This window comes from Microcaecilia unicolor, chromosome 1 (genome assembly GCF_901765095.1).
Source record: "Microcaecilia unicolor chromosome 1, aMicUni1.1, whole genome shotgun sequence".
In the NCBI taxonomy this organism is placed as follows: domain Eukaryota; kingdom Metazoa; phylum Chordata; class Amphibia; order Gymnophiona; family Siphonopidae; genus Microcaecilia; species Microcaecilia unicolor.
The window spans coordinates 575,327,589-575,354,754 of NC_044031.1; the positions used below are offsets into that span (position 1 = coordinate 575,327,589).

The 27,166-nt window shown below is 44.6% G+C and overlaps 1 protein-coding gene across 1 annotated transcript in view; it reads right to left on the bottom strand.

Moving 5' to 3' along the window:
• DSCC1 (DNA replication and sister chromatid cohesion 1) overlaps positions 1 to 27,166 on the bottom strand; it is an 87,636-nt gene that overhangs the window by 44,922 nt on the left and 15,548 nt on the right. Inside the window, exons 2-5 of the mRNA XM_030218522.1 lie at positions 20,385 to 20,553; positions 19,708 to 19,842; positions 13,035 to 13,125; positions 351 to 489 (exon numbers count right to left, since the gene is read on the bottom strand). Of these exons, the coding sequence (XP_030074382.1) occupies positions 351 to 489; positions 13,035 to 13,125; positions 19,708 to 19,842; positions 20,385 to 20,553 (534 nt within the window). The remainder of the gene's footprint in view (positions 1 to 350; positions 490 to 13,034; positions 13,126 to 19,707; positions 19,843 to 20,384; positions 20,554 to 27,166) is intronic.

A 27,166-nucleotide genomic window follows, 5' to 3' on the forward strand; every position in this document is an offset into this window, starting at 1 on the left:
TTCCAGGGTATACACATTCAGATCTTTTAAGTCTGTTCTCATACATCTTCTGCTGCACATACTGTTCTGGTCACTTTCTTCTGAACCACTTCAATTCTTTTTTATATCTGCAGCAATTTACGGCCTCCATAACAGAACACAGTACTTCAAATGAAGTCTTGCCAATCACTTGTACAGGAGCATTATCGCTTCCTTCTTTCTGCAGCTTAGCAGCCTTCTGGCTTTCACTCCCACCTTTTCATATAGTGTCTGAAGATTTCAAGGTGGCAAAACAATCACCCCAAGGTTTCCACTATGAACATCAGTCTCTCATCATTTATCATACACTGATCATAACAAATAATACTCACCTTGGTTCCAGGGGTTCAAGCTCCTGAAGACACAGGCTTAATGGCACTTTACTGAAAGACCAGGACTCAGAGTCTACCAGCTGGGTAACGTGACTCAGAAGTTTCATCTCATAATCAAAATCAACAATCTGCCAACATCCTGCAAAAAAAAAAAAAAAAAAACCAGCACAATTAGCCTGTACACCAAGCTAATGAACTCATCCCATACTACTTTTGATAAAAGAGTATTTGCAGACATTTTATGGGCATCCATTCCAAATTAGATACCTAAAGAAGCTCCACTCTCTCAATGTGGTCTGCTCTAACAGTCACTGCTGAATCTAACTTATAGAGGTTGTTAATAACCCATAAGGGAACTAAATAACAATATATGAGCTTTTATAGTCTACTTAACCATTACAATTCAACGCAGATTACAAAAGAGAAGATTTAGCCTTAGTTAGATTGGCCCGATACAATTAAAGAGTCAAAAATCTCATTCCAATGGCTGATGTTAAATTACCATACATTACCCCACAGTTCCCATACTTCCCTTATCTTAACAACCTTAAAGAAATTATCATATTTAATACTTTTTTAAAAATTTATTTATAAACCTTTTAAACGTACAAAACAAAAAAATACGTCACTAAAGAAATAATATACGAGAGAAACAAAACAAAAATTATGCATAACCAAATTAGGAAAAATCTATCCGCATACAATGTAGTTAGTCCACAATTAATGAAGGAGAAGCCACAGCAAAAGCAGAGAAAAATCTAAATAATCAAAAATACAAAATAAAGAAAAGATGAGACCATTCAGACCAAGTATTACGTCATTGTGAGGTCAGGGAAGATGGACCTTGCGTTGTACTTGAAGATACAGGCATTCTCTATCTGAAAGGAAATTAGTCAATTACTGGAACTCAAAAATACATTTCGCACACACTGATGAGTGATCACACATTTACGAGGGTACCTAAGCACAAAAGTTGCTCCCAATTGCAACACCTGAAGTCTTAAAAGTAAGAATTGCTGTCTTTTTTTTTCTAAGTAGTTCTTAAAACATTAGGACACATTTGGATTTTGTAAGTCATAAACACAATATCCTTATGCTTAAAAACTAATTTAAGCAACCAGTCTCTGTCAGAATCTAAAGCAAGTTGTACTAATAGTGTAGATGGCACCACAGCCTCAGTGTCTGATCTTTCAAGAAAATTTGTCAGATTAAAGCTATGGACAGCCTCTGTTGAGTAACTACAGGCTTCCTTTTGACCTTGGGTAAATAATATTATCTTGGAGATTGGAGGATAGGAGGTTTCTGGGACCTTCAACACTTCAGCCAAATAATGTTTAAATGTATCTAAAGGAGTTAGAGCAAAAGCCTTAGGAAAGTTAATCACGCTAAGATTTTGATGTCTGATGGAATTTTCCAAACTTTCCAATTTTTTGTGGATATTCCCACTGTCTACCATCCAAGTTTAATCCCAGGTTTCTAAAGTCTCAAGCCCGGTTTCAAGTTTTCCTGCTTTAAGTTCCAAATCAGATAACTTTTTCCATAGCTATTTTTTCAATCACCATAACAGAGCATTGGGAAGATAGAGTCTGTATCCGAGTACTCAGAGTAGATTGCAGAGTACAAATCACCTCCCATATTGTTGCTACGGTAAAGACAGTCTGTCTTGCCAAAGGGGCTACCTCTGGCTTGGACCCTAAAGTTAATGTTTGAGTACCTGCAAGTCCATAACTCAATGCTCCCTTCAAGAACTCTTCCTCAGACTGTGATTCTCCTCTATCTGCCTGCAATAGCACTGAGTCTACCCGCACCGCCCTATTCGTGGGTTCTTCTCCTGCCACACAACTCAAAAGCCAGGCTGCCTTGCCACTTGTCTGGTAAACTCCTCCTATCACCTCAAGGGAGGGCAGCTGCGCCAGCAGACTCCTCGCATTCGGGGACAAGCTGATCGCCTTGAGGGAGGGGGAACCAGTCTCTGCCTTTGCACCTCCTCCAGCCAAGGACTCCTCTCCTGGCTTTTGACTCTGTCAACTCTCAACAAAAACATCTATCGGACCAGGCAATTGCACAGAACTGGGTTCCACAGGAAAATCCTGGGTCTTAGACTTTTGATTCACCATTGGAAACAATTTAGGAGCAACGCCGTCTGTGAACAGCCTCAATGAGTTGCCATCTTAGGTAGGTTCCTCCACATTTAATACATTAGTCTAACAAAATTTACCCTTAATAGTTACTACATGAAAATAACTATGAACTAACTAAAGGCTTATTTTACAAAGCTGCGCTACCGATTCTTGGTGTGGCAAATGAGAGGAAGCCCATTCAATTCCTATGGGCTTCCTCTCATTTGCCAAGCGGGAATCGCTAATGCAGTTTTGTAAAAGAAGACCTAAGTTATTTATTAGGACTTGATATACCACAGATGGCCAAAACTATGGCTTTTACGCTGTTTACGAACAAAAAAAATTCTATGTGAAGGAAGTTATAAAAACAACAACAACAAAAGGAACCAGAGAAGTCAAAGAAAGGAAGAAGGAAGAGAGAAGAGGGAATGAAAAATTAAGTAATCATTATTAAATCTCAAGTTTCGGCAGGGCAGCCCAAAGCTCTAAGCCAATGCCCCTTATAGATCTTTTTCTTGTTGTAACTTTAGTGCAAGTACTTTTTGTTGGAAGGAGCAATCCGATTTCTTAAGCAAATCACAAAATTTTAATAGGGCATAGGTGATAAGACTGGAAAGATATTCCAGAGCTAACCCATTTAATATTTTAAAGATAAAGGACAAGGTTGAATTTAAAATAATTATTGGGAGCCAGTGAAGTTTGATTAAAGATAGGGAAGCCTGATTCATCAGTTTACCACCAAATATCAATTTTGCCACTACATTTTGTATAACTTGCAATCTATGCAGCTACTTCTCACACAAACCTAATTCTACATTACCGTACTCCAGGTGCGTCAACACCATAGCTTGAATTACTAAGTGTAGATTGTATGAATCTAGAATTGATTCCATTTGATGTAACATTTTTACATTAAAAAAATGTTTTCCTGATATTGTTTATGTGTTGTTCCATAGATAATTTTAAATCTACGACAACCCCAAAGATCTTAATGTCTGCTAGACTAGGTTTTAAAAAAGGCAAATGCTTCACTTGGTTGCCTACCGATAAAAACAAAGTTGGGTCTCGGTCTGAAACATGCAGCCAGGTGATTCCGCAGATGCCAATTCTAACACGGAGTCTTTGGACACCACATCAAAATCATCAAAGGTTGCCCAAGCCCAGTGCCTTTGATACTCCTTCTGTCTGGCTACTAACTCACAGAATTGTGCAATCTGCTCTGCAAGCAGACTGTCCACAAACTCTGCTACACTGCACACCAAGTTCTGTAAGTAGAGCTGGTAGGACTGAATGCAGCCTATAAGCCTACAGCCCTGAAAAAAAAAATATTCTACCAAAATATACCAAAGTCCTAGAATCCTGCCCTAGGGATGCTGTGGGTTCTAAGAAACGGGCTGCAGAGAGAGAGAGAGAGAGGGCTCCCAATTCCTCATCTGCACTGCCTGGAAGATGCTGTGCAAGGGTACTCTCACAGCTTCTTTGGGTGAGGCGTCACAGTTGAGGACGTCCAACATCTCGGGCCTGGACTTGTCCTTAGCCCCCAAATTATGTGGGACAAACTTAGCCATCTCCCTATAAAAAAAAGAGAGATGAAGGAGAGCTCCTCTGGGGGAGACTTTCTCCTTTCCTGAGGTGGGAAGGGGTCGGAGGATAGACCAAGGGAATCCCTCCATTGAGAGATCCTCTGGGTCCACCTCAGACACCCAAGAGCGGTCTGTATCAAACTCAGCAAAATACTCCTCACAGGAAGACCATGTCTGTGCCCACCTCAGACCACTGGAATCATGTCCAAACTCTGGGTGAGTGCTGAGGGATGGGCTCTCTGCTGAATTCCGAAGAAGCACCCACCCCCAATGGGCTAGAGAAGAGCACCACTTCTTCCAACACCAGTGTTTGGCAGGACACCAGCATCAACCAACAGCTGACGAGCAAGACATGGACCTCCAGGATCGACTGGACTGGTACCATGGTTGGCACTAGAGCCCTTGATGTCCCGGTATCGTGCTGAGTCAAGATACACTCCTCCTGTAACAGGGCCAGAAACTGCTCCTCGAGGGCAGGAATTGGAAAAGGAAGGGACAATGTCAGTTGAGAGAGAAGCCTGCAAGGACGATGGAGCCAAACTGGAGGTCTGGTCTCCTGGTTTTGAGAAGGTTGTTGCATAGTCACCGACTCCACAGAGGTGGAGCAGTCCTCTCAACGCTGACACTTCTTAGGTACCAGCGATGCCAGTGTCCTGTTCCTGGCATCATGCTTTGATATTGAGGTCCCTCGGTGCCGAGAATGATGTCAAATCCTGGTGTGTCTTCAGTGTCGGGCCCTACCACTGTCCAACGTTGAGGCAGGAGGAGACCTACTTAGTGTCCGTGCATCCACAGTGTTCAACACAGTTTTGCCAGCCATGGGGACCTATGCCTGTGAAGCTGGTGTCGATGGACTGGACTTAGTAGCACCGAGAAGCTTCTCACACAGGGCCTCATGACTGAATTTTACAGCATAGCTTATAATAAGAGGTTCGGTGTTGGGTCTAGGGCACAGAAAGCACCAATTGTGAGAGTCGGTTATAGAGATGACCTTGCTGCACCGTGAACATTTTTTTTTAAACCACTGGGACTTTTAAGGGACATCGGGATAAAATTAGCTGAAGTAAAATCAAATGGCTCAAATTTTTTTTTTTTTAAATAAAGGAAGTCCCAACTGGTAGCTTAGGCCTAAGCAGGTTGTGGATTTGCACCAAAAATACAGAAAACTTAAAAGGGCTGGCAAAACTAAGAAGACTAACAAGGGGAAATTAAAATAAAAGAAAAAAAATGAGAAAGTCCTGCATACTTGCACTGGAGAGCAAAAAGGGAAGACAGAGGAAAAACATACCCTGCTGAGGAAACCCCCCCCCCCCAAAAAAAAATACACATCTGCTCAGCTCCACAGAAAAAGACAGACTGCTGGTCCTGTGTGATCGAGGCAGGCAGGAAGGCAACCATGCCTGCACAGTATGGCTGTCAAAGGCTTCTGGAATAATCAGAACGTTGGCTAGCGTCCATGCCAGGGCTCTGTCGGATTACACCCAAAAGTGCTGTCCTGCTCGTCCTCAGAAAAAACACACATTTATCTTGCCAGGATTGACTTAAACTATTCCTCTTCATCCACTCAAAGATCTCATCAAAACAATGAACTCATTCACATATAGGTTTTGAATAACCCTAGTTATATTGGAAAGAGCCGCAAGCTGTCATCTGCATATAATCAGTACAAAATATTTAATGATGTGCGTAGTGTCCCCAACCTACTCAAATATACATTAAATAGGATGGGAGAGATGGAAAACCCTATGGTACATCCTTACACATTTGCCAGGGGCTGGATTGTTCTTTATCCTAAGTTACCCAAATGGTTCTGTTCCTTAAAAATAAACTATCGAAACAGTGCAGTTACACATACTTCTCTAAATCTACAAATCAAGATCTCGTTCCAGAGCTTCCTTTCAATTGAAAGAAGCTTGCCTCCTTTGCACTTATGCCACTGAGGTATTGACATTCGATACAATATATTCTTATATTCCACAATTCACATGGATCACCATAAAATAGGATAGCCATTGCTAGGACATATAATAACAGATAAAACAACATTTAACATCCAAATAAATATTTTCCAACAAATACAACATATTCCATCTTTCCTCCAGGGTATACATGTTTCAATGTTTAAATGTATCTACACATACCGTCCGATCTCACTGTTGCCTTATGAGGCTAAACTGTTTGCAAAGGTACTAGAAACTTGTCTGGCTTGGATTTTACCATCTCTTATACATCAGTCGCCAAGTGGGCTTTGTTGTAGGACGCTACATTGCTAAAAATCTTCAGAAAATACTTACAGTGGGGGAAATAAGTATTTGATCCCTTGCTGATTTTGTAAGTTTGCCCACTGACAAAGACATGAGCAGCCCATAATTGAAGGGTAGGTTATTGGTAACAGTGAGAGATAGCACATCACAAATTAAATCCGGAAAATCACATTGTGGAAAGTATATGAATTTATTTGCATTCTGCAGAGGGAAATAAGTATTTAATCCCTCTGGCAAACAAGACCTAATACTTGGTGGCAAAACCCTTGTTGGCAAGCACAGCGGTCAGACGTCTTCTGTAGTTGATGATGAGGTTTGCACACATGTCAGGAGGAATTTTGGTCCACTCCTCTTTGCAGATCATCTCTAAATCATTAAGAGTTCTGGGCTGTCGCTTGGCAACTCGCAGCTTCAGCTCCCTCCATAAGTTTTCAATGGGATTAAGGTCTGGTGACTGGCTAGGCCACTCCATGACCCTAATGTGCTTCTTCCTGAGCCACTCCTTTGTTGCCTTGGCTGTATGTTTTGGGTCATTGTCGTGCTGGAAGACCCAGCCACGACCCATTTTTAAGGCCCTGGCGGAGGGAAGGAGGTTGTCACTCAGAATTGTACGGTACATGGCCCCATCCATTCTCCCATTGATGCGGTGAAGTAGTCCTGTGCCCTTAGCAGAGAAACACCCCCAAAACATAACATTTCCACCTCCATGCTTGACAGTGGGGACGGTGTTCTTTGGGTCATAGGCAGCATTTCTCTTCCTCCAAACACGGCGAGTTGAGTTCATGCCAAAGAGCTCAATTTTTGTCTCATCTGACCACAGCACCTTCTCCCAATCACTCTCGGCATCATCCAGGTGTTCACTGGCAAACTTCAGACGGGCCGTCACATGTGCCTTCCGGAGCAGGGGGACCTTGCGGGCACTGCAGGATTGCAATCCGTTATGTCGTAATGTGTTACCAATGGTTTTCGTGGTGACAGTGGTCCCAGCTGCCTTGAGATCATTGACAAGTTCCCCCCTTGTAGTTGTAGGCTGATTTCTAACCTTCCTCATGATCAAGGATACCCCACGAGGTGAGATTTTGCGTGGAGCCCCAGATCTTTGTCGATTGACAGTCATTTTGTACTTCTTCCATTTTCTTACTATGGCACCAACAGTTGTCTCCTTCTCGCCCAGCGTCTTACTGATGGTTTTGTAGCCCATTCCAGCCTTGTGCAGGTGTATGATCTTGTCCCTGACATCCTTAGACAGCTCCTTGCTCTTGGCCATTTTGTAGAGGTTAGAGTCTGACTGATTCACTGAGTCTGTGGACAGGTGTCTTTCATACAGGTGACCATTGCCGACAGCTGTCTGTCATGCAGGTAACGAGTTGATTTGGAGCATCTACCTGGTCTGTAGGGGCCAGATCTCTTACTGGTTGGTGGGGGATCAAATACTTATTTCCCTCTGCAGAATGCAAATAAATTCATATACTTTCCACAATGTGATTTTCCGGATTTAATTTGTGATGTGCTATCTCTCACTGTTACCAATAACCTACCCTTCAATTATGGGCTGCTCATGTCTTTGTCAGTGGGCAAACTTACAAAATCAGCAAGGGATCAAATACTTATTTCCCCCACTGTAACTACGTTGGAATATCAGGAGAGGGAAGATTTTTGGCCTTTACTCATTAGTTTTGATGCGGAAAAGGCTTTTGACCGGGTTCACTAGGACTTCGCTACTTTGACTAAGTATGGATTCTCTGGGCATTTTGTCTCTGCTATTAAGGTGTATTCCTCTCCCAGGGTGAGACTGTTGGTTAACAGCTTAGAATCAGATGATTTTCAGATTTTACAGGGCACGCGCCAGGGTTCGCCCCTCTCTCCACTTTTATTTGCACTGACTGGATCCCTTGCTCAGAGGTATGATGACTAATCCCAACATCCAGGGAGTATAAATCGGCTAGGTTGGTTTTAAAGTGGCGGCGTTTGCCGATGACCTTTTAGTTCATCTTGTAAACCCCCAAGACTCGTTTTCAGCGTTTTTGGGGATTTTTCAGGAATACAGGGGATTACGCAAGTTTTAAATTACATTTTTATAAATCAGAAGCCTTGCCCTCGTCTTTGTTATTGCAGCAATCCTGGGGTGCACAGTTTCCCTTGCTTTGGGCAAACTCTTCTTTTAAATATCTAGAGATTTATTTACTACTACTAATTTCTAAAGTGCTACTAGACGTATGCAGCGCTGTACACTTGAACATGAAAAGATTGTATGCTCTGTCGAGCAGGGACTATTTAATTAGGACAAACAAAAGATAAGGGAATATTAAAGTGAGGACGATAAAATAAGGGTTCTGAACAAGTGAATAAGTGTTAGAAGTTAAAAGCAGCATCAAAAAGGTGGGCTTTTAGCTTAGATTTGAAGACGGCCAGTTTCTCATTCGTGGTTGTACTTAGGGGGGCATAGGTCTGCCTAATATGCAGCTCTATAATTGGGCTTGTTTATTGCATCGTCTAGGTGATTGGTTGCTGCATTGTGTACATTATACTCCTTTGGAGATGGAACAGGCCTAATATGCTCCACATCAAACTTTTACTTTTTGTTGCATAGTGGACAGTGTAGTCTCCCATTCTTCTTTCATCGGAATGTTTTGCTTCATCCCTTGCGAGAAACGTGGAGTATGTTAGTCACAAAGCTGGGAAGGGATCCTTTTGAAACAGGACATATTCCTATTCAAGGCAATGTAGATTTTGACCCTAGTCAGGATAATATTGTTTTCACTCTTTGGGATAAGGGCATTAGTTTGTTGGAACATATTTTGGATGGTAAGGGCGATTGCTTTCTTTTGAGGCTCTACAACAGCATCTAGATGTCACTTGGGGAAATTGCTTTGCATATTCTTTTGAGGCTCTACAACAGCATCTAGATGTCACTTGGGGAAATCGCTTTGCATATTATCAGGTGAAACACTATGTTGCCTCTTTGGATTATGAGAAACTAAGTCTGTGAATGGGGCACTGAATTCACACTCTCTCTCTCTGGATATCTCCGAGTCAGAGTTGTCGATTTCGGGACTCCATAAAGCATTACTTCAGTGGGAACCTAGAAAGGATCTTGAGGTAGGCAGAGGATTTGGGAACTCCCTTGGGGGATTGGGATCGCCTGACAAATTTTAAGCACATATCTTCTATTACAACTAGTGCGAAACTTTGGGAGTGTTATCATCAGGTTCTCTGTAGGGCTTACTTTACTCAGTAACAACTGCATCACGCGGAGGGTACTACATCAGCTTTCTTGTCTTAAATGCGGGCGAGATATTGGTACTTATTTTCAATCATTTTGGTCATGTTCCCTGATACAAGTTTTTTGGGGCAAAAATCACACAATACTTGGGGCAATTATTGGATCATAGGTTGTATGGAACAGTGGATCAACTCTTACTGGATAGACCTGGTGCATTTTCCAGGGGTTGGCAAGGGCAACACTTCCCTTTTCTACAAATTTTGTTTAGTTGGGAGCAAGTGTATCCTCCAATATTGGACAGTTGCAGAACCTCCTGCACATTGGAACTGGAGGAATCAAGTACATCAGCTGGCTAAGTGGGAGGATAGAGAGGCTCGGGGTTCTCTCAAACGCTGGAAATATTTTTTTGTTAGTTTGGGATTCTTACTTACGAACTTTGAGTTCTCAAGGGTGTAGCAACCATGGTTCTTTTACTTTTCTTGTTGGGGATTTCATGGTTATTTGTTTGCGGTGCCAACCATCCCCTTATTCTATATTCTAGGTTTGGGACTTTGCCTTTTTTGATGACTGATGCTTGGAGGACCATCAGACAACAGGTCCTCTATAGTTTGGGGTATTAACTTTTGTTGGCTCATGGAAGGCAGATTGAGGGGGGAGAAAGGAGGGGATTGATGACATACTTCATAGTTCTGATGGGTCTTGTACCGAGAATGGGCGGGGGGAATTTATAGTATGTAATGTTTTGGGGGGGTTCTTTTCAGTTTATCTTGTCATATTACGTTTTCAAGTTTTGGAGATGGGGTGCAATATGAAAATGTTTTGATGATTTAGCTTTTCTTATGTTGGGGATTTTTGAACTTTTATACTACTATTTCATACTCAAAAAACCATCACTTGACCCTACTTGTCCTTCCAACTACCGCCCCATTTCCCTCCTACCCTTCCTCTCCAAGATACTTGAACACGCCGTTCACAGCCGCTGCCTTGATTTTCTCTCCTCTCATGCCATCCTCGATCCGCTTCAATCCGGCTTTCGCCCCTACACTCGACAGAAACGGCACTATTTAAAGTCTGCAATGACCTGTTTCCTTGCCAAATCCAAAGGTCACTACTTCATCCTCATCCTCCTCGACCTATCCGCCGCTTTTGACACTGTCAATCACAACCTACTTCTCGCCACACTGTCCTCATATGGGTTCCAGGGCTCTGTCCTCTCCTGGTTCTCCTCTTATCTCTCCCACCGTACCTTCAGAGTACATTCTCATGGTTCTTCCGCCACCCCCGTCCTGCTCTCTGTTGGAGTTCCCCAGGGATCTGTCCTTGGACCCCTTCTTTTTTCAATCTACACCTCCTCCCTGGGCTCCCTAATCTCCTCTCATGGTTTCCAATATCATCTTTATGCTGATGACACCCAGCTTTATCTCTCCACACCAGACATCACTGCAGAAACCCAGACCAAAATATCGGCCTGCTTATCCGACATTGCTGCCTGGCTGTCCAACTGCCACTTGAAACTGAACATGGCCAAGACCGAGCTTATTGTCTTCCCTCCCAAACCCACTTCTCCTCTCCCTCCACTCTCTATCTCAGTTGACAACACCCTCATCATTCCCGTCTCATCTGCCCGCAATCTCGGAGTCATCTTCGACTCCTCCCTCTCCTTCTCTGCGCATATCCAACAGATTGCCAAGACCTGTCGCTTCTTCCTCTATAACATTAGCAAAATTCGCCCTTTCCTCTCTGAGCACACCACCCGAACTCTCATCCACTCTCTCATTACCTCTCGCCTTGACTACTGCAACCTACTCCTCACTGGCCTTCCACTTTGCCATCTATCCCCCCTTCAGTCCATTCAGAACTCTGCTGCACGTCTTATCTTCCGCCTGGACCGATACACTCATATCACCCCTCTCCTCAAGTCACTTCACTGGCTTCCGATCAGGTACCACATACAGTTCCAAGCTTCTCCTATTAACCTACAAATGCACTTGATCTGCAGCTCCTCCTTACCTCTCTACCCTCATCTCCCCTCACGTTCCTACCCGTAACCTCTGCTCTCAAGACAAATCCCTCCTTTCAGTACCCTTCTCCACCACCGCCAACTCCAGGTTCCGCCCTTTCTGCCTCGCCTCACCCCATGCCTGGAATAAATTCCCTGAGCCCATATGCCAGGCCCCCTCCCTGCCCATCTTCAAAGCCTTGCTCAAAGCCCACCTCTTCAATGTCGCCTTCGGCACCTAACCACCATACCTCTATTCAGGAAATCTAGACTGCCCCCACTTGACACTTCGCCTATTAGATTGTAAGCTCTTTTGAGCAGGGACTGTCCTTTTGTTAAACTGTACAGCGCTGCATAACCCTAGTAGCACTCTACAAATGTTAAGTAGTAGTAGTAGTATTTGAATAGTGTTTGTCTGACATTCTTGAGTCATCAACAAAATTGTTGAAATATAAATGCATCTAACACATGCTTTATAATGAAGACCACTAACCATTTTAGTAACCACTCTCTCTGGACCAACTCCATCTTATTTATACCCTTCTGAAGGTACAATAACCAAAAACTGTACACAGCGCTACAAATGAAGCCTGACCAAAAAGATGTATACAGGCACTACACCATCTTTTTCCTGCTGGCCATTCCTCTCCCCTGTGTACTCAAGCATCCTTCTGGTTTTGCTGTCGCCTTTTCTACCTGTTTAGTTGTCAAACATCCTACCGTACTGCACCCCCACTCTCTAATATTTCATGTAAGAAACCTGCCCAGAGTTTAAGCTTCCCTAACTTTATTGTCTAAATTGCTGGAAGGTTTGCCCTGTGCCAGCAAATAAAGGGCCTCTTTTACATAGCCGAGCTAGTGATTCCTGCACAGCAAAGGAGAGGAAGCCCATTCAATTTCTATGAGCTTTCTCACATGGGAATTGCTAGCTTGTTTGTTATGGGCATGCCCATAAATTCAGTCACTGTGGCAAGAGGTGATTTTTCATGAATCGGGGAATGAGGATTTCCTCAGTAGAAGGATCATATCAATTAGGGATGTCATGAAACCAAAGATGGATGTGATAAAAGCCACCAAGTTTAACAGTTTGCTTATTGCACAAAAATATAAAAGTTGTGGAAATTGCCAAAACCTTTTACAACTGATATTTGACATTAAATGGTTTATCTGTGTTTGAAGACTTGATTCATCACCTTTCATCAGGACTTCAAGTGGTATACACATCAAAAGGATGAATTTGGGTGGGGACATCAATGAGAAGCCAGAGACAACAGCAAACAGAAAAAGCATTAAACCTACAGAGAAAAAGTCTATTGTTGCACTCTCATATGCACTGATATATAATCCAGATGATAAATAAATTGATATTTATGCAAAGACAAATAGAAAAAAATTCAGAGAAAGACAACTAACCACCTGTGATGCGCTAAAATCTTCTGATGATGAGTTAAAATGTGATATTCAGAATACACCTGTCCACTAAGATATACAGTACCTTCAATATTGCAAGCATGTATAGTGTGCAACTGATCCATTAATTCTTGCTCGCTGGCTTGAATGTGATCTAGCAAGTCTTCTGTAGTGTACTGCAAGAAAGTGAAAACAAGTATTTGTGAAGGAAAACAAGGACTAGGTAGCTAGACACAGGGACAAAATAGGAGCTCATGGAGAATACATCTACTTCTCCAAAAATAAGCAAGTCCCACTATTAGCCCCTTAGGATAGCGTTCTTCAATGTAAGGCCTGCAAGCCAAAGGCAGCCCTGGATACCCCTTCCCCCTTCCTGGACACTCCTCTGGCTGCCCCAGATATCCCCCAAACTCCCCACCCACTTCTAAGGCAGAAGCAATGCCCTATAGCTCCTGCCTCTGGCGTTGCCACCTTTCAAAATGGCAGAACCCAACGTCATACACTGCCTTTTATTAAACATGGTGTGGCTCCTGCCTTCAGAGGTGTGTCTGGATCGGAGGTGTCCAGTGAGGGATCCAGGGAGAGAGAAGGAGATGCTGGACTTGCTGGAGTGTGTTTGTAAGTGAGTAGGAGGGCTAGAAACAGAGTGACTGGTGGCATAAGCCTAGGTAAAGGGAGAGCATTTAAGAGAGAGACAGATTGATAAAGATGGTTTCACTGATGCACACTGGTTGGTTGTGGCTCCATGTGGGAAAAAATTTAGTAAACACTACTGCCCTAGGATTTTTACTTAACCCTGGAACAGTGCTTCTCACCCTATTTTGTGGTACACTTCAGTTCACTCCATCCTCATGGCACACCAAACCAAGCATAATCTTCACCCCCACCTGAAGAACAGTCAAGCACTGTTCATAAGAACATAAGCATTGCAATACTGGGACAGACCAAAGGTCCATCAAGCCCAGTATCCTGTTTCCAACAGTGGCCATTCCTGGTAAGATCCCAAAACAGTAAAACAGATTTTATTCTGCTTATCCTAGAAATAAAGCAGTGAATTTTCCCAAGTCCATCTTAATAATGGCTTATGGACTTAAGAAATTATCCAAACCTTTTTTAAATCCTACTAAACTGCTTTTACCACATTCTCTGGCAATGAATTCCAGAGTTTAAATCAGACATTGACTAAAAAAAATATTTTCTCAGATTTGTTTAAAGTTACTACTTAGTAGCTTTAGTATGTGCCCCCTAGTCCTCCTATTTTTGGAAAGAGTAAACAAGTGATTCACATCTACCTGTTCTACTCCACTCAATATTTTATAGTCCTCTAGCATATCTCCCATCAACCAATCTCCTTTCAAACTTGAAGAGCCCTAGCCTCTTTAGCCTTTCCTCATAGGGAAGTTATCCCATCCCCTTTATCATTTTTGTTGTCCTTCTCTGTACCTTTTCTATTTCTGCTATATCTTTTTTGAGTTGTGGTGACCAGAACTGCACAGTATTCAAGGTGCAATTGCACCATGGAGCAATACAAAGGCATTATAATATTCTCATTTTTGTTTTCTATTTCTTTCCTAATTTGCTTTCTTAGTCACTGTTGCACACTGAGCAGAGGGTTTCAAAGTATCAACAATGAAACCTAGATCCTTTTCCTAGGCCATGACTCCTACTGTGGAATCTTGCATCACATAGCTATAATTTGGGCTCCTCTTTCCTACAAGCATCACTTTGCACTTGCTCACATTAATTGTCACCATTTGGATACCCAATCTCACAGTCTCGTACGGTCCTCATGCAATTTTTTATAATCTTCTTGTGATTTCACAACTTTGAATAGCCTCACTAGTTTTTCCCCATCTCCAGATCATTTATAAATATGTTAAAAAGCAGTGATCCTGAGTAAGTGACATCAGCTGCCTAAATGGGTGCCTGATTTTGGGTTCCTGCTCCCTCTCCTGGTAGGTGGCAGTTGTTGTATATGTCTTCTCTTAATAGGGCCCGTTTCAGGGAATTCTTGAAAAAGGGAATGCTACCATTAGAGAGGAGACGATTGGCACGTATCTGAGCTCCTCTAACTTGTCTTCGGACAGCTCAAAGAGACTTTTTAGAGGCAGAGATTTGGCCAGGCAAGATTGCAGCAGCCATAAAGACCATGGCAACTGGCTTGGATGGAATTATATAAAGCTTTTGCTCTTGAGTTATCACCTTTGCTTGCTAAGGTTATGAACAGTATGAAGGATGGGGCTAGTATACTTCCCTCTATGTTAGAGGCGTGGATTTCTGTCATACCAAAGGAAAGGAAAGATCCTACTGAGTGTCAGTCGTATCATCCAATTTCTGTTCTTAATGCAGAGATGAAACGTTTAGCGAAAGTCCTGGCAACAGGGTTGAATGGGGTGCTGCCTTCAATTGTGCACCCAGACCAAGTGGGCTTTATTACTAAGAGGCAGGCAGCAGATAGTATTTGCAAGATTATTAATCTGAATTATATCCCATAAGTCGAGATCTCAGTCCTCTCTTTTGGGGATTTATTAACCAAATTTATGAAGAGATTCACCCAAGGCAGCGTACAGCAGGTACAGTTTTAACATAAAACTTACAATTTTGTTAACAGTATAACAATAGTAAAATAACAAAGAACAAAGAAATACAAAAAATGAGGCAAACTTGAAAACAGTAAATTGAAACCTAATAATAAAACTATTGTGAGACAGTATCAAAAATATACACATTTAACAGCACTGGAATTCAAATACCAGAGATATAATACAATGTTAGCATAATACTAATGATACACCTAATAAGAATGCATTAGAACATTCAACTAACAGATAAGATGCTAAAGGTTTTCTACAATATAGCTTACCATATAGCCAAGGGACAAAGAGCAGATAGATGATGGGAACAAGATGCGTGGTACAGAGTCAGCTGGGATAATTTGATAATTAAAATCAAGGCAAGTTCTTTGTATAGTTAAGCAAGAGATAAGGAACTGATCTAAGATACAGTATGTATAGCAAGCTAGTCCGGGGGCATAATGGGAGCATAGTCAGTCACCCTCCATATTAAAGACTTGGGAGAAGAGCCAGGCTTTCACCTGCTTCCTGAAGTAGAGATAGTCTCAAGATATACCTAGCCCCTCTGGGAGTAAATCCCAGAGCGTAATGGCTACTCTTGATAAGGCTCACTGGCGGGTATCACATCATATAATTTCTTTTGATGAGGGTACAGATAGTGATGATCCTTGGGTCAAGAGTTAATCCAGAAAGTAAGGGGGAAAATGGACAGCCTTACCAAGTGCCCCCAAAAAATAGGAAATGGCTCCGATAGAGAGCCATTAATACTCAAGACAGCCTAAGGGTGGTGATAGAGCGCACGTGCAGCGTCCTGAAAAAAACGGTAATACCATAAGCTTCAAGAGCAGCGGGAAAAAAAAAAAATCACATCTTACCCTGTCAAAAGCTGGCATCAAAACTAACAAAAAAGGATGGAATTTCCTAATATGCCACTGCTTCCAACGAAGTAAGAAAGCAACGAACATTGCGAACAGAATATCTCCCCTTGCACAAAACCTACCCGAGGTTCTGCTATCAAATGGGGTAAGAACCTAGATAGTCTATTAGCCATTATTTTGGCCAACAATTTCTCCTCAAAATTGAGTAATGAGATTGGACAATACGATTCCACCTTGTGAGGATCCCTCCCAGGTTTTGGAAAGGCCAAAATCTGAGTTATCTTAAGACCATCAGGCAACTCGCAATTACCTATCATTTCACTAAATGCTGCCGCTAATGGGGCCGAGACAGCCTCCTGTAACAATTTATAAAATTCAGATAGAATCCCATCTAATCCTGGGGCATTACAAAGCGCACTCTAATAACAAGAACAATCTCCTCCTCTGTAATTGAGCATTCAGCATTGGGGAGAAATAGTAGGTAAGTCCAAGGCTGCCAAATATGTGGTACCCTCTAGGCCCATCTCAGGAGGCTTTGTATAAAGCTCTTTATAATAGGTTCTAAATATAATCTTAATAGTCTTAACTTTATGAGTAAAGGAATCCTTCTCATCAGTCATAGTAGGCACCCTGCTAGATTCACTCCTGGGCTGCACCAATCAGGCCAACAGTTTCCCATTCTTATTACCAAATCTACGTAACTGGGATTTCTTCACCCACTGATGGAGCAGTTCATTTAATGCAGCCTGAGAGGCCAAGAACCTAGCTCTAGTATGCATGGAGGGGGACAGCCCAAATTGCCTTCTCTCCGATTGTACTTGAGCTTCTAAGGCCAGAATGGCCTTTTTGCACATTTTCTTTTTATGTGCAGAATACACAATTATCTCCTCCCTCGGCACCACCTTTACAGTTTCCCAAAATAATATGGGCGTGATAGTATGGGAATGATTAAATAAGGCGTAATCTGTCCATTTCTGCTGAAGGTATATAGAAAACTGTGGGTCCATGTATAAACCCAAAGAAAACCGCCAAGAAAACCCAGACCCAGGAAAGGGGGCAGTGCACAATTCTATCCATACCACTGCGTGATCTGAGATTTCACGGGGACCAATATCAGCCATAAAAACAGCCAGAGCTCTGAGGATACTAAAAAATAATCAATACGAGCTTGAGTATTGGTGAGCCCTAGAATGATGAGCATAACTGTGATCTGTTGAAGTATTTGCCACACATCTATGAGATCAAAGAGGTCACAAAGCATGGAGATTCCCTTTGTTATATACATTTTAGCCATGGGAGGTGCCTGAGACTTATGTATGGTAGGGTCAAACATTCCATTAAAATCTCTCCACAAAATGAAAGGGACACCTTCAAAGTCCTTGAGACAATGAAGAACTCTATACCCAGCCTGCTTCCAGGAAGTGGCTGGGGTGTGGAGTTCTGTTCGGTATTGCTGGGGGTGTGCCTTGAGAAAGCTGGTAGACCACATTTCCCAATAGCTACGAAATTTTAAATAAGCGGTGTGCCTTGAGAAAGCCAGTAGGCAAAACATATTGGCCATATTTTCCCCTAGCTACATGGACTTTTAAATAAGTTAAAACTTTTTCATTAAAGTTAAAATTAAAATTAAAAGTAACAAAGTATGTGTAATTTGCACCAATATCAGACCAATGGAGAAGTGGGGGCATAAATCTTAAGGCTTTGAGAAGTCTGAGCCCTAAGTAGAACCGCCAAGGACTGTAAAAGAGGTGCCGAGTTGATATACGACACAATATAATGAAATCTGATCGAGTCTCAAGGTGATGACATGATGAATTGGACATCTTGAGAGTGAGATTACTGCCATATCAGAGGATTGCTTAATTCTGACTTGGACATTTTTTTAAAATGCCTCTCCATGTCATAAACAAACAATATTTCTGAAATAACCATGTTTTTAAAATGATGAAATCAGCACTCACATAATATGTCTAATGTAGAGTAAGTCAGATTGAGTGTAAACGGAATAACAGCGTTTTCCTCTCCATTTAAACAATCCCCCCTCCCCACCCCTCAGGTTACACTCAATCTGACTTACTCTATATTAGACATATTATGTGAGTGCTGATCATAATGTTTGTTCTTTCATCAATAAAAATTATTGAAACTAAAATGATGAAATCCCACATAAACATCTATAGATCTAATATTCAAAGGAAGGCTATTCCAAAAGAGAGCAGCCTTAAACCTCATGAATTCATGCAGAAATTCTTTACAAGGTGGAAATCAAAACACTGATGCCAGATTTCATATCTAGATGACCAGACATCTAGAAGAATGCATCCAGTCATGAATGATCTTGAAAGTTAAACAGAGTAATTTAAAAATAACCCTTGCATGAACTGGTAAATTAAACTTTTTCAAAAAGAGGGGCTGCTTTGTCCCACCACCTATTTCCCATAACCAGTTTGCAACCACAACAAAACACAAACTATTCGGGTCATTAACCTATCTGAAATTCCCAAACCTTTAAGTAATTTAATTGTGCATTAATTAATTAATTATGACTTGGAACCACAGCTAAGGAAATAATACCCTTCTTGAACAGAAGCCATATGTTTTTTATAAGAATGTGTAAAAGGGAACCTAAAGGATACACATTTCATAAGAATGTGTATCCTCCAAGGTACAACTTTCCAATTATCAATGTACCCAGCATCTTCTGTATATCCGTATCTTTCAACCTTGAATTAAAGTTCTTTGTAAGAACACCTCTTTCTACTGCCTGGCTGCAGGCTGCACTGATTCAGCTATCTGACCAAACACTTTCCTTCTCCTGTCAACTTATTTTGAATCTTTACTAGCTCCTTGTTTGATGCTTCACCTTTACCTAGGTATTCAATTATCAATTCACCTCTCTCTCATTTTTGCAGCTTAACTTGCACTCCTGCCCATCTCTGCAAACTAAGGCATCTGAAAGAGGCAAATGACTCTCCTCCTCACCTTTATATAGTTAATTATTTACAGCCCGCCTTTATCCAAGATTTTATAGCCCACTACTTTCAACCAAATGGCCGTATAGAGTGGGTTACAATTTATAATTCCTGTTTCCAAGCCTGAACAATATAAAATCCCCAAATTCAGTAAACATTACACCATCATGGTGCGGGTACCCAAACTCTTTAATTCAATAGGAGAGCTCTTCCCCACCCCAAACATGCATAGGATACAACCTGCTAGAAGTCAGAATAAACTGAGGTGAAGCTCAACTATGGATTTCCAGATCTCAGCTATAGATGGACCAAATGCACTAATTTAAAAGACTTGCCTTAGAACCAGAGGGACTCTTTTCTTTCTCCACATCTGGTCCCTCATAAGTATTTTCCATGAGAAGTTTCTTCAGTTTCTTCAATTTAGGCCGGCATCTTCTTAACTCCCAATAATGACTGGAGAAGCCACAAACCTGCAAAGAGTGTTAGCATTGTAAGAAACGTGCAACTCTCCTGCCTAAACAAACACTTAACAACTCACTAAAAGCAAACCAGGATTGTAACTTTTCGCTGGACTCTCTGCCTTCAAAAGAGGTAATCTTCTCCAGGGGATGGGGGAAGGGAGATATCCCACACACTTATCTTATTGCTGACTATGTTTGTCCAAGTTCTTTGTACAAGAGAAGCCATGATTCTAACAGAAACATATACAGCCAAGAGACTGGTCTAAACAGTTTCAAAAGCGTTACCTACTGAGAAAGAAAGTACAATATGTGGCAATAACCTTCCCCACTCACACTAAGTTTATCAAAATAGATAGCACTAGATTTTATGGCATAAGAACATCCAATTTGTGCCTTCTAATTACTGCTGAAAGAGATGGGCACTTTAAATCCTGCAAAAGCTGAACTGGTGGTTAAGTGGCAATACTGTGCACTGCCATGTGAGATGTCTAGATTCAGTTTCTGCTCCTTGGGCTAAACAAAAATTATAAGTCACACAAAGTTAGCTGTACCTTGGTGTGAAGAAGGCTCAGTTCTGGCTGCTCATCTGTAAATTGGTCTGGAGTTTTGCAGTCGGGAATGAAAAGCAGTAAATTTGAAGTATCGGCTACTTTTAGCTCATATGTTTTGTCTCCACTGCACAGTATAGCATGCTCATCTTTATCACCACGGATCACAAGGCTAATACAACGTTAAAAAACAAAAAAACATGATTTTGAGTTCAGAAAAAAATCTGAAACCTCTAGCATTCAAAAATAATCAGACCTTTATCTCGGAACCTACATATTTTGCTACCTTTAAGATCAAAGGTCAAAGTGATGCCAAATACACACTTCTCAGTTGCCCCACAAAAAGCATCATGTATATTTTTATATTTATGTGCCATCAGCAACTATCAAATATATTTACTGTTGTTTTGAGCTGAAGAGAAATGGAAGGAAAAATGTCTTACCTGATAATTCTCTTTACTTTAGTCCTACCAGACTAGTCCAGACAAGTGGGTGTTGTATCCACCGACCAGTGGATGAAGACAGAAAAAGAAAATATTTCCAAGTGATTTATCCCTTATGGGTATTGTGCAGCTGAAGGAGTGGAACGCCGAATACTACCCGAATACTGCTGAACAACAGGACAACCTCATGTTTTTGTGCCTACTGATGGACGTATACTTATGCACTCTACCTCTGCTTTTGGCTGTTTAGCCACACCTTATTACTGCACTGGACATTTGTGCCTTATCCAGTTTTACTGTTTACTAACGAAAGACGGTTGCTGTTTACTAATGTAAGGACAGAATGCAGGACTATTAGACATATAGCTTGTAACAGTAGTTTGCAAGGCCTATACAAGACCAGCTTGCATGTAGCAACGCGACCTTGGAGGGTGCTGACACCCCCTGCATTCCTGAGCCGAACCTTATCTCCTGTGCTAGAAAGGAGCATTGTGTGTGTGTGAAGAATAAGCTGCTAAGTTTCGTTTTTCTTGCCAGTATCATTTCAGTGTTATGACGTGAGTATGTACTGGGACTACAATTTTGTACTGTAAGAACTACAAATGTTTACTGCGCATGCCAGTTGTGATGTGTAAGGGGCCAAATGCGCAGGCCCAGTGGGGAAGTATAAATGTAAGTGTCAGATGATTTATGACACACAGTGTCCCGAGACTACTCGGTGCTGTTCACTTGCTAGCAATAAAGTTGCCTTGTTTGGAACCAAAGTTTGCCTTTCGTCTCCTGATTTCCCACCTGTTTCATTGGCGACCCAGATGGGACAGAAGTAGAAAGGGGAATCGGATTATATTCTTCCCCTCCCCCACTGCGGTCGGGTCGGGTTATCGATCCCCACCCGAGAAGGTGGTGAGTGGCCACCGCTGATTTCAGCGTCCATCTCCCGGAGGAGGGTCGATCAACTCCGCCTGACTGTAGAGGGGGCTGTGTGGTTCCGGCAAGGCACCTTTTCTATTTCAGAAAGAAGCGTACGACGGCGCAGCCTGCGACCCCGGCGGACAGGTGAGTATACTCTACGTAGTGACCGGCCCAGTAAGGACCGAAGAAGAGGCGTGATCACCCTCTTTTAGCCAGTGACTAATACGGACTATTGGTATACGACTAGGTCCCGAAACTCACTAGGCTCCGGCGACGAAACCGAGCGGCGAACGGGAGGGTTTCTTGTGGCGTATGAAAGTGTGTGAATGGGCTTGCAGTTCCAGGCCGGGCGACCGCGTCCTGGTCAGGCCGAGTGTTGACCCTTTTGTGTCTGGTGGAACGAGACCCCTTACTCCTCCACCGCCCCTTCCCCCTTTGTCCGTCACCTGTCCTTTGGCACTCAGGTTAGGATGGGCGGGGGTGGGTCTTCACCGTTAGACTTAATGACGGAACACTTTAGCGAAGTGTTCGACCAAGATAAATGTAGCAGGGCCGGGATGATACAGAGATGTCAATTTATGTGGCCAGGGCTAGGAATTGCCGGATGGCCCCCGGGAGGGTCATTCGAGTATGAAAAAGTGGCGGCGGTCATGAATATTGTTATGGTTGAGGGAAACCCAGGCTGTCCCGAGGACATCCCATACATAGAAGCGTGGTTGGATGTAGTCCGGGACCCGCCGGCTTGGGCCCAACGGAAGGTAGAAAAGGCCGCCCTCATGGTGGTAAAGCAGAGAAAGGGCCGGAAAACTAAACTTAAGGCCCTGCCGACCCATGCCTTCGCTCTCCAAAGCTCGGCAACCGCTGCCGTTCAGAAGGCCGCAGGGCCCGCCCCCATACGGCCTACCGCCCCTAGCGCTGAAGCCACTGAGACCACGCCCCCTGCTACCATTGGTAAGGTAGGAGCTACGCCCAGTACGACCAACACACTTTCTAGAATGAAACCCCCAAAGGAAACCCTAGGGAAAGTTCAGGGTTTGCCCAAAAAGAAGCCTCCGAAGGCCCCGATACTTGCTACGGCGGAAGCATACGAAGACGACATCGCGCCACCGCCGTATGCCCCGATATACCCCGACATCGCGAGCCTGGAGGAGGGCCCGGATAACGCTGATGCTTCCGGGTCAGAGTCGGAGGCCGGAGAGACGTCCCGTCCAGACTCACCTGAGTCACCGGGCCCCACAACCATACGGAAGAGTAAACGGGTTGTGAAGAACATTACTCGGTTCCCCCAATCGAGTCCGCGCAATGCCCTCCCTTCGAGCAGGAAAGAGGGAGCCACTAACCTATTCCCAGTTCGACAATCTACCACCTATACCCCTAACCCGGCGGAAGGGGGGGGGCCAGCCCATTGAATCAACAGTTTATAGCCACGTTCCCTTCTCAAGTGCCGACCTGTATAACTGGAAATTGCATGGGCCGTCCTACGACCAGAAACCCGAGCAGTTGGTGGAGCTGGTGGAAGGCATTATATACAGTTATAATCCGACTTGGGGAGACCTTAGGCAGTTGAGCGCCCACATCCTGACCACTGAAGAACGCCGCCTTTTACAACAAAATATGGAGCAAGCTGTCCGGGATGCGAACCCCACCCATGCCAACTTACAGAATCTAATAGAGACGGAGGCGCCCCTCGCTGCTCCTGCGTGGGACTACCGAACCGCTGAAGGCCAAACCCTTATCCGCCGATACCAGCAGGCGTACCTGGCCGCCTTAAAGAAGGGGAAACAGAAGGTTACCAATATGGGGAAAATTCACAGTGTAGTCCAACAAAAGGACGAGAGTCCGGGGGATTTTCTGGAACGGCTTATGGAGGCATTTAGAAGGCACAGCCCGATAAACCCCGAAGACCCCAGGAACCTCCCAACCGTAGTTATGAGTTTTGTTAGCCAGTCAGCACCGGATATACGAAGAAAGCTGCAGAGAACGGAAGGGTTTGAAGGGATGAGCCTCAGCCAATTAAAAGCTATAGCTGACCGCGTATTCGGGTATCGCGACCAAGAAGAGAAGACAGAGGCCCGGAAGGAGTCGACTAGACGGATGCGGGAGAAGGCAGATGTGTTGGCCACGGTACTGGAAGAACGCTTGAGGTCTAGACCAAGGGGGAGGGGCAGAAAGACAAGAGGAGCACGGTCCCCCATAGGACGTAACCAGTGTGCAAATTGTAGACAAGAAGGGCACTGGTGGGCTGACTGCCCAGAGGAGATACGGGACCACCCGAGAGAAGAAGAAACATGGGACCGGCCCAGAGAGGAGGAGACGGACGACCGTGCAGGGGCCCCCAGACGAGGCCGGAGCCGGGGTCGAAGAGACAGGGGACGGGATGACCGGAGGGAATGGCAGATGGCTATGGAGGCTACCCGAGACAGTACCGCATGAAGAGACCGGGAGGGCAGAGTCCCCACTGACCCTCTGGTGGAAATTCGGGTGGGGACAGAGTCTATGAAGGCCTTACTAGACACGGGGGCCCAACGATCTGTTATCACCACCGCCATAGCCCCAGCCACGAAAGAAACTATACCAATTGTGGGAGCCTCCGGGAAATCCCTTGCAGCCCCCCTCCTCAAGGAACGCCAAGTCCAGATCGGAGGGACAATGGTGTCTCATCAGTTCATACACATCCCTGGATGTCCAGTCCCCTTGATTGGTCGAGACCTACTCTGTAAGCTCCAGGCCACCTTGAAGTTCAAGACCACGGGTGAAGTGGAAGCTCGCTTTGAAGATCGGCCAGTGACACTTATCTGCCCGGTAAGGGAAGAATGGAGACTACACGCTCCCCCAACCGTAGGGCCTGGCAGCTGCCGTTACGACCAGAATACCCCTTTTGCCCAGCAGAGGCGAGCCATAATGGATGAAGTGCCTGGTGTATGGGCGGAAGTGAACCCCGGAGGATTGGCCGTTAACGCTATCCCCATCTGGATTGAACTCAAACCAAATGCTCAAGTTGTCAACCAAGGACAATACCACATCCCCTATGCAGCCCGGCATAGTATGCAAACTCATCTACAGAAACTCCTCCAACAAGGGGTCCTTAAACCGATCAGATCCGCGTGGAATACCCCATTGTTGCCCGTTAAGAAGCCAGGAACATCCGAATACAGACCCGTCCAGGACCTAAGGAAAGTTAACAACCAGGTGGCCGACATAGTTGCCCTCGTACCGAATCCCTACTCCATCCTAGCCCAAGTGCCATCCCAGACCAAGTGGTACAGTGTCATTGATTTGAAGGACGCCTTCTTCTCCATCCCTCTTGCTGCCGATAGCCAAAAGTTGTTTGCCTTCACGTGGGAAGACTTACAGACTGGTAATAAGCAGCAGTTTACCTGGACCCGACTCCCCCAGGGATTCAAGAACTCCCCTACCCTCTTTGGTGACCAGCTCGCCCAGGACCTGAAAATGTACCAAGATGAGTACGGGCCGGTCGTCCAATACGTGGATGACTTGTTGGTGGCCCGGGAAACGTACACGGACTGTGCAGAAGCTACTTTTTACCTCTTGAAAACCCTGGAAGCCCAGGGGTACCGGGCCAGTCGCAAAAAGGCCCAGATATGCGAGATCGAAGTCGAGTATCTGGGGTTTCGCCTCCGAGAAGGAACCCGAAGGCTCGGTACCCCCCGAACCCAAGCTATCCGAATAAGAAGGAATTGCGAGCACTCCTCGGAGCCGCTGGATACTGCCGGATATGGATCATCAACTTCGCTGTTCTGACCCATGATCTGTACGCCAAGCTAAAAGGACCTGAACTCGAGGGCCAAAACCTCCAGTGGGAGAAAAACGAACTGAAAGCCCTTCAGGACCTCAAGGAGGCCCTTGTGGCCCCACCAGCGCTCGGACTGCCAGATGTGACTAAGCCGTTCCACTTGTTCGTCGACGAAAAGCAGGGACTGGCACTTGGAGTCCTCACCCAACTGATCGGCACCTGGCAACGCCCTGTAGCATACCTCTCCAAGAGCATGGACAACGTGGCACGAGGATGGCCGGGCTGTCTCCAAAGCATTGCAGCGGCCTGTCTGCTGATACATGAGGCCAATAAACTCACGTTTGGCCAAACACTTTTTGTGACCACACCCCACACCATCCGCGGCCTACTCGAGAGCCACGGACCTAGATGGATGACCAACTCCCGATTGGTTAAATACCAAGCCCTCCTGTGCGAAAATCCGGAGGTGCGGATCCTGGACACGACCAACCTCAATCCTGCCACCCTCCTCCCGGCCCCTGAACCGCCATTACACGACTGTGAGGAGGTAATGGCCACAGTGCATTCTAGCAGACCTGACCTCAAGGACCAACCCTGGCAAGGGGGCATCACCCTGTTCACCGATGGAAGTAGCCAAGTAATAGAGGGAAGTCGAAGAGCTGGCTATGCTGTTGTATCTGAGGACCACGTGATCGAGGCTATGGCCCTGCCGCCCGGAACGTCAGCCCAGAAAGCGGAGCTGATCGCCCTCACCAAAGCCCTCCTGTGGGCTGAAGGAAAAGTTGTTAACATTTACACTGACTCCAAATACGCCTTCCTCACCCTCCAGGTGCATGGAGCCTTGTACAAGGAGAGGGGATTTCTGACAGCTGAGGGAAAAGGACTCGCAAATGCCACTGAGATTTGCCAACTACTCGAGTCGGTGTGGAAGCCAAAGAAGGTAGCTGTAATGCATTGTAGGGCCCACACCGGCCGGACGGACCCTATTGCCCGCGGTAACCAACGAGCGGATGATGCCGCAAAAAGGGCAAGTCTGCTCCCTTGCTCTACTCACTCTTCTGACCCTGTACTCGTCGTCCATCTCCCTACAGAAATCCCCATCTACACCTCCCAAGAAACGGAATGGGCCCGACAAGAAGGCCTGGAGTCACGCAATGGCTGGTGGGTACTACAGGATGGGCGCATATGGATACCCGAAGCCTTGGCCTGGACGGTGGCCAAGGAGGCTCACGATCGCACCCACCTGGGCAGGGACGCCCTGGGGCGCCTACTCGAGAAAACTTACTACATCAACAAACTGTCCCTGTGGACCAAAAATGCTTCCAGCCGATGTGCAACTTGTGCCCGGAACAACCCTCGAACGGGGCCTGGTCCTATGCCAGGACATGTTCTCCGAGGCACTAGCCCTTTCCAAGTCTGCCAGATTGACTTTACACACATGCCCCCGGCCCGGGGCTACAAAGCTATCCTCGTCGCCGTGTGTACCTACACCGGATGGATTGAAGCCCAGCCCACTAGAACGGAAATGGCTAAAGAAGTCACCTCCCTACTGCTTCATCAAATCTTACCCAGATACGGTCTCCCCAAGCAGATAAACTCCGACAACGGTCCTGCCTTTGCCAGTGAAGTAACTCAACAGCTCAGTACGAGACTGGGCCTCGATTGGAAGTTACATT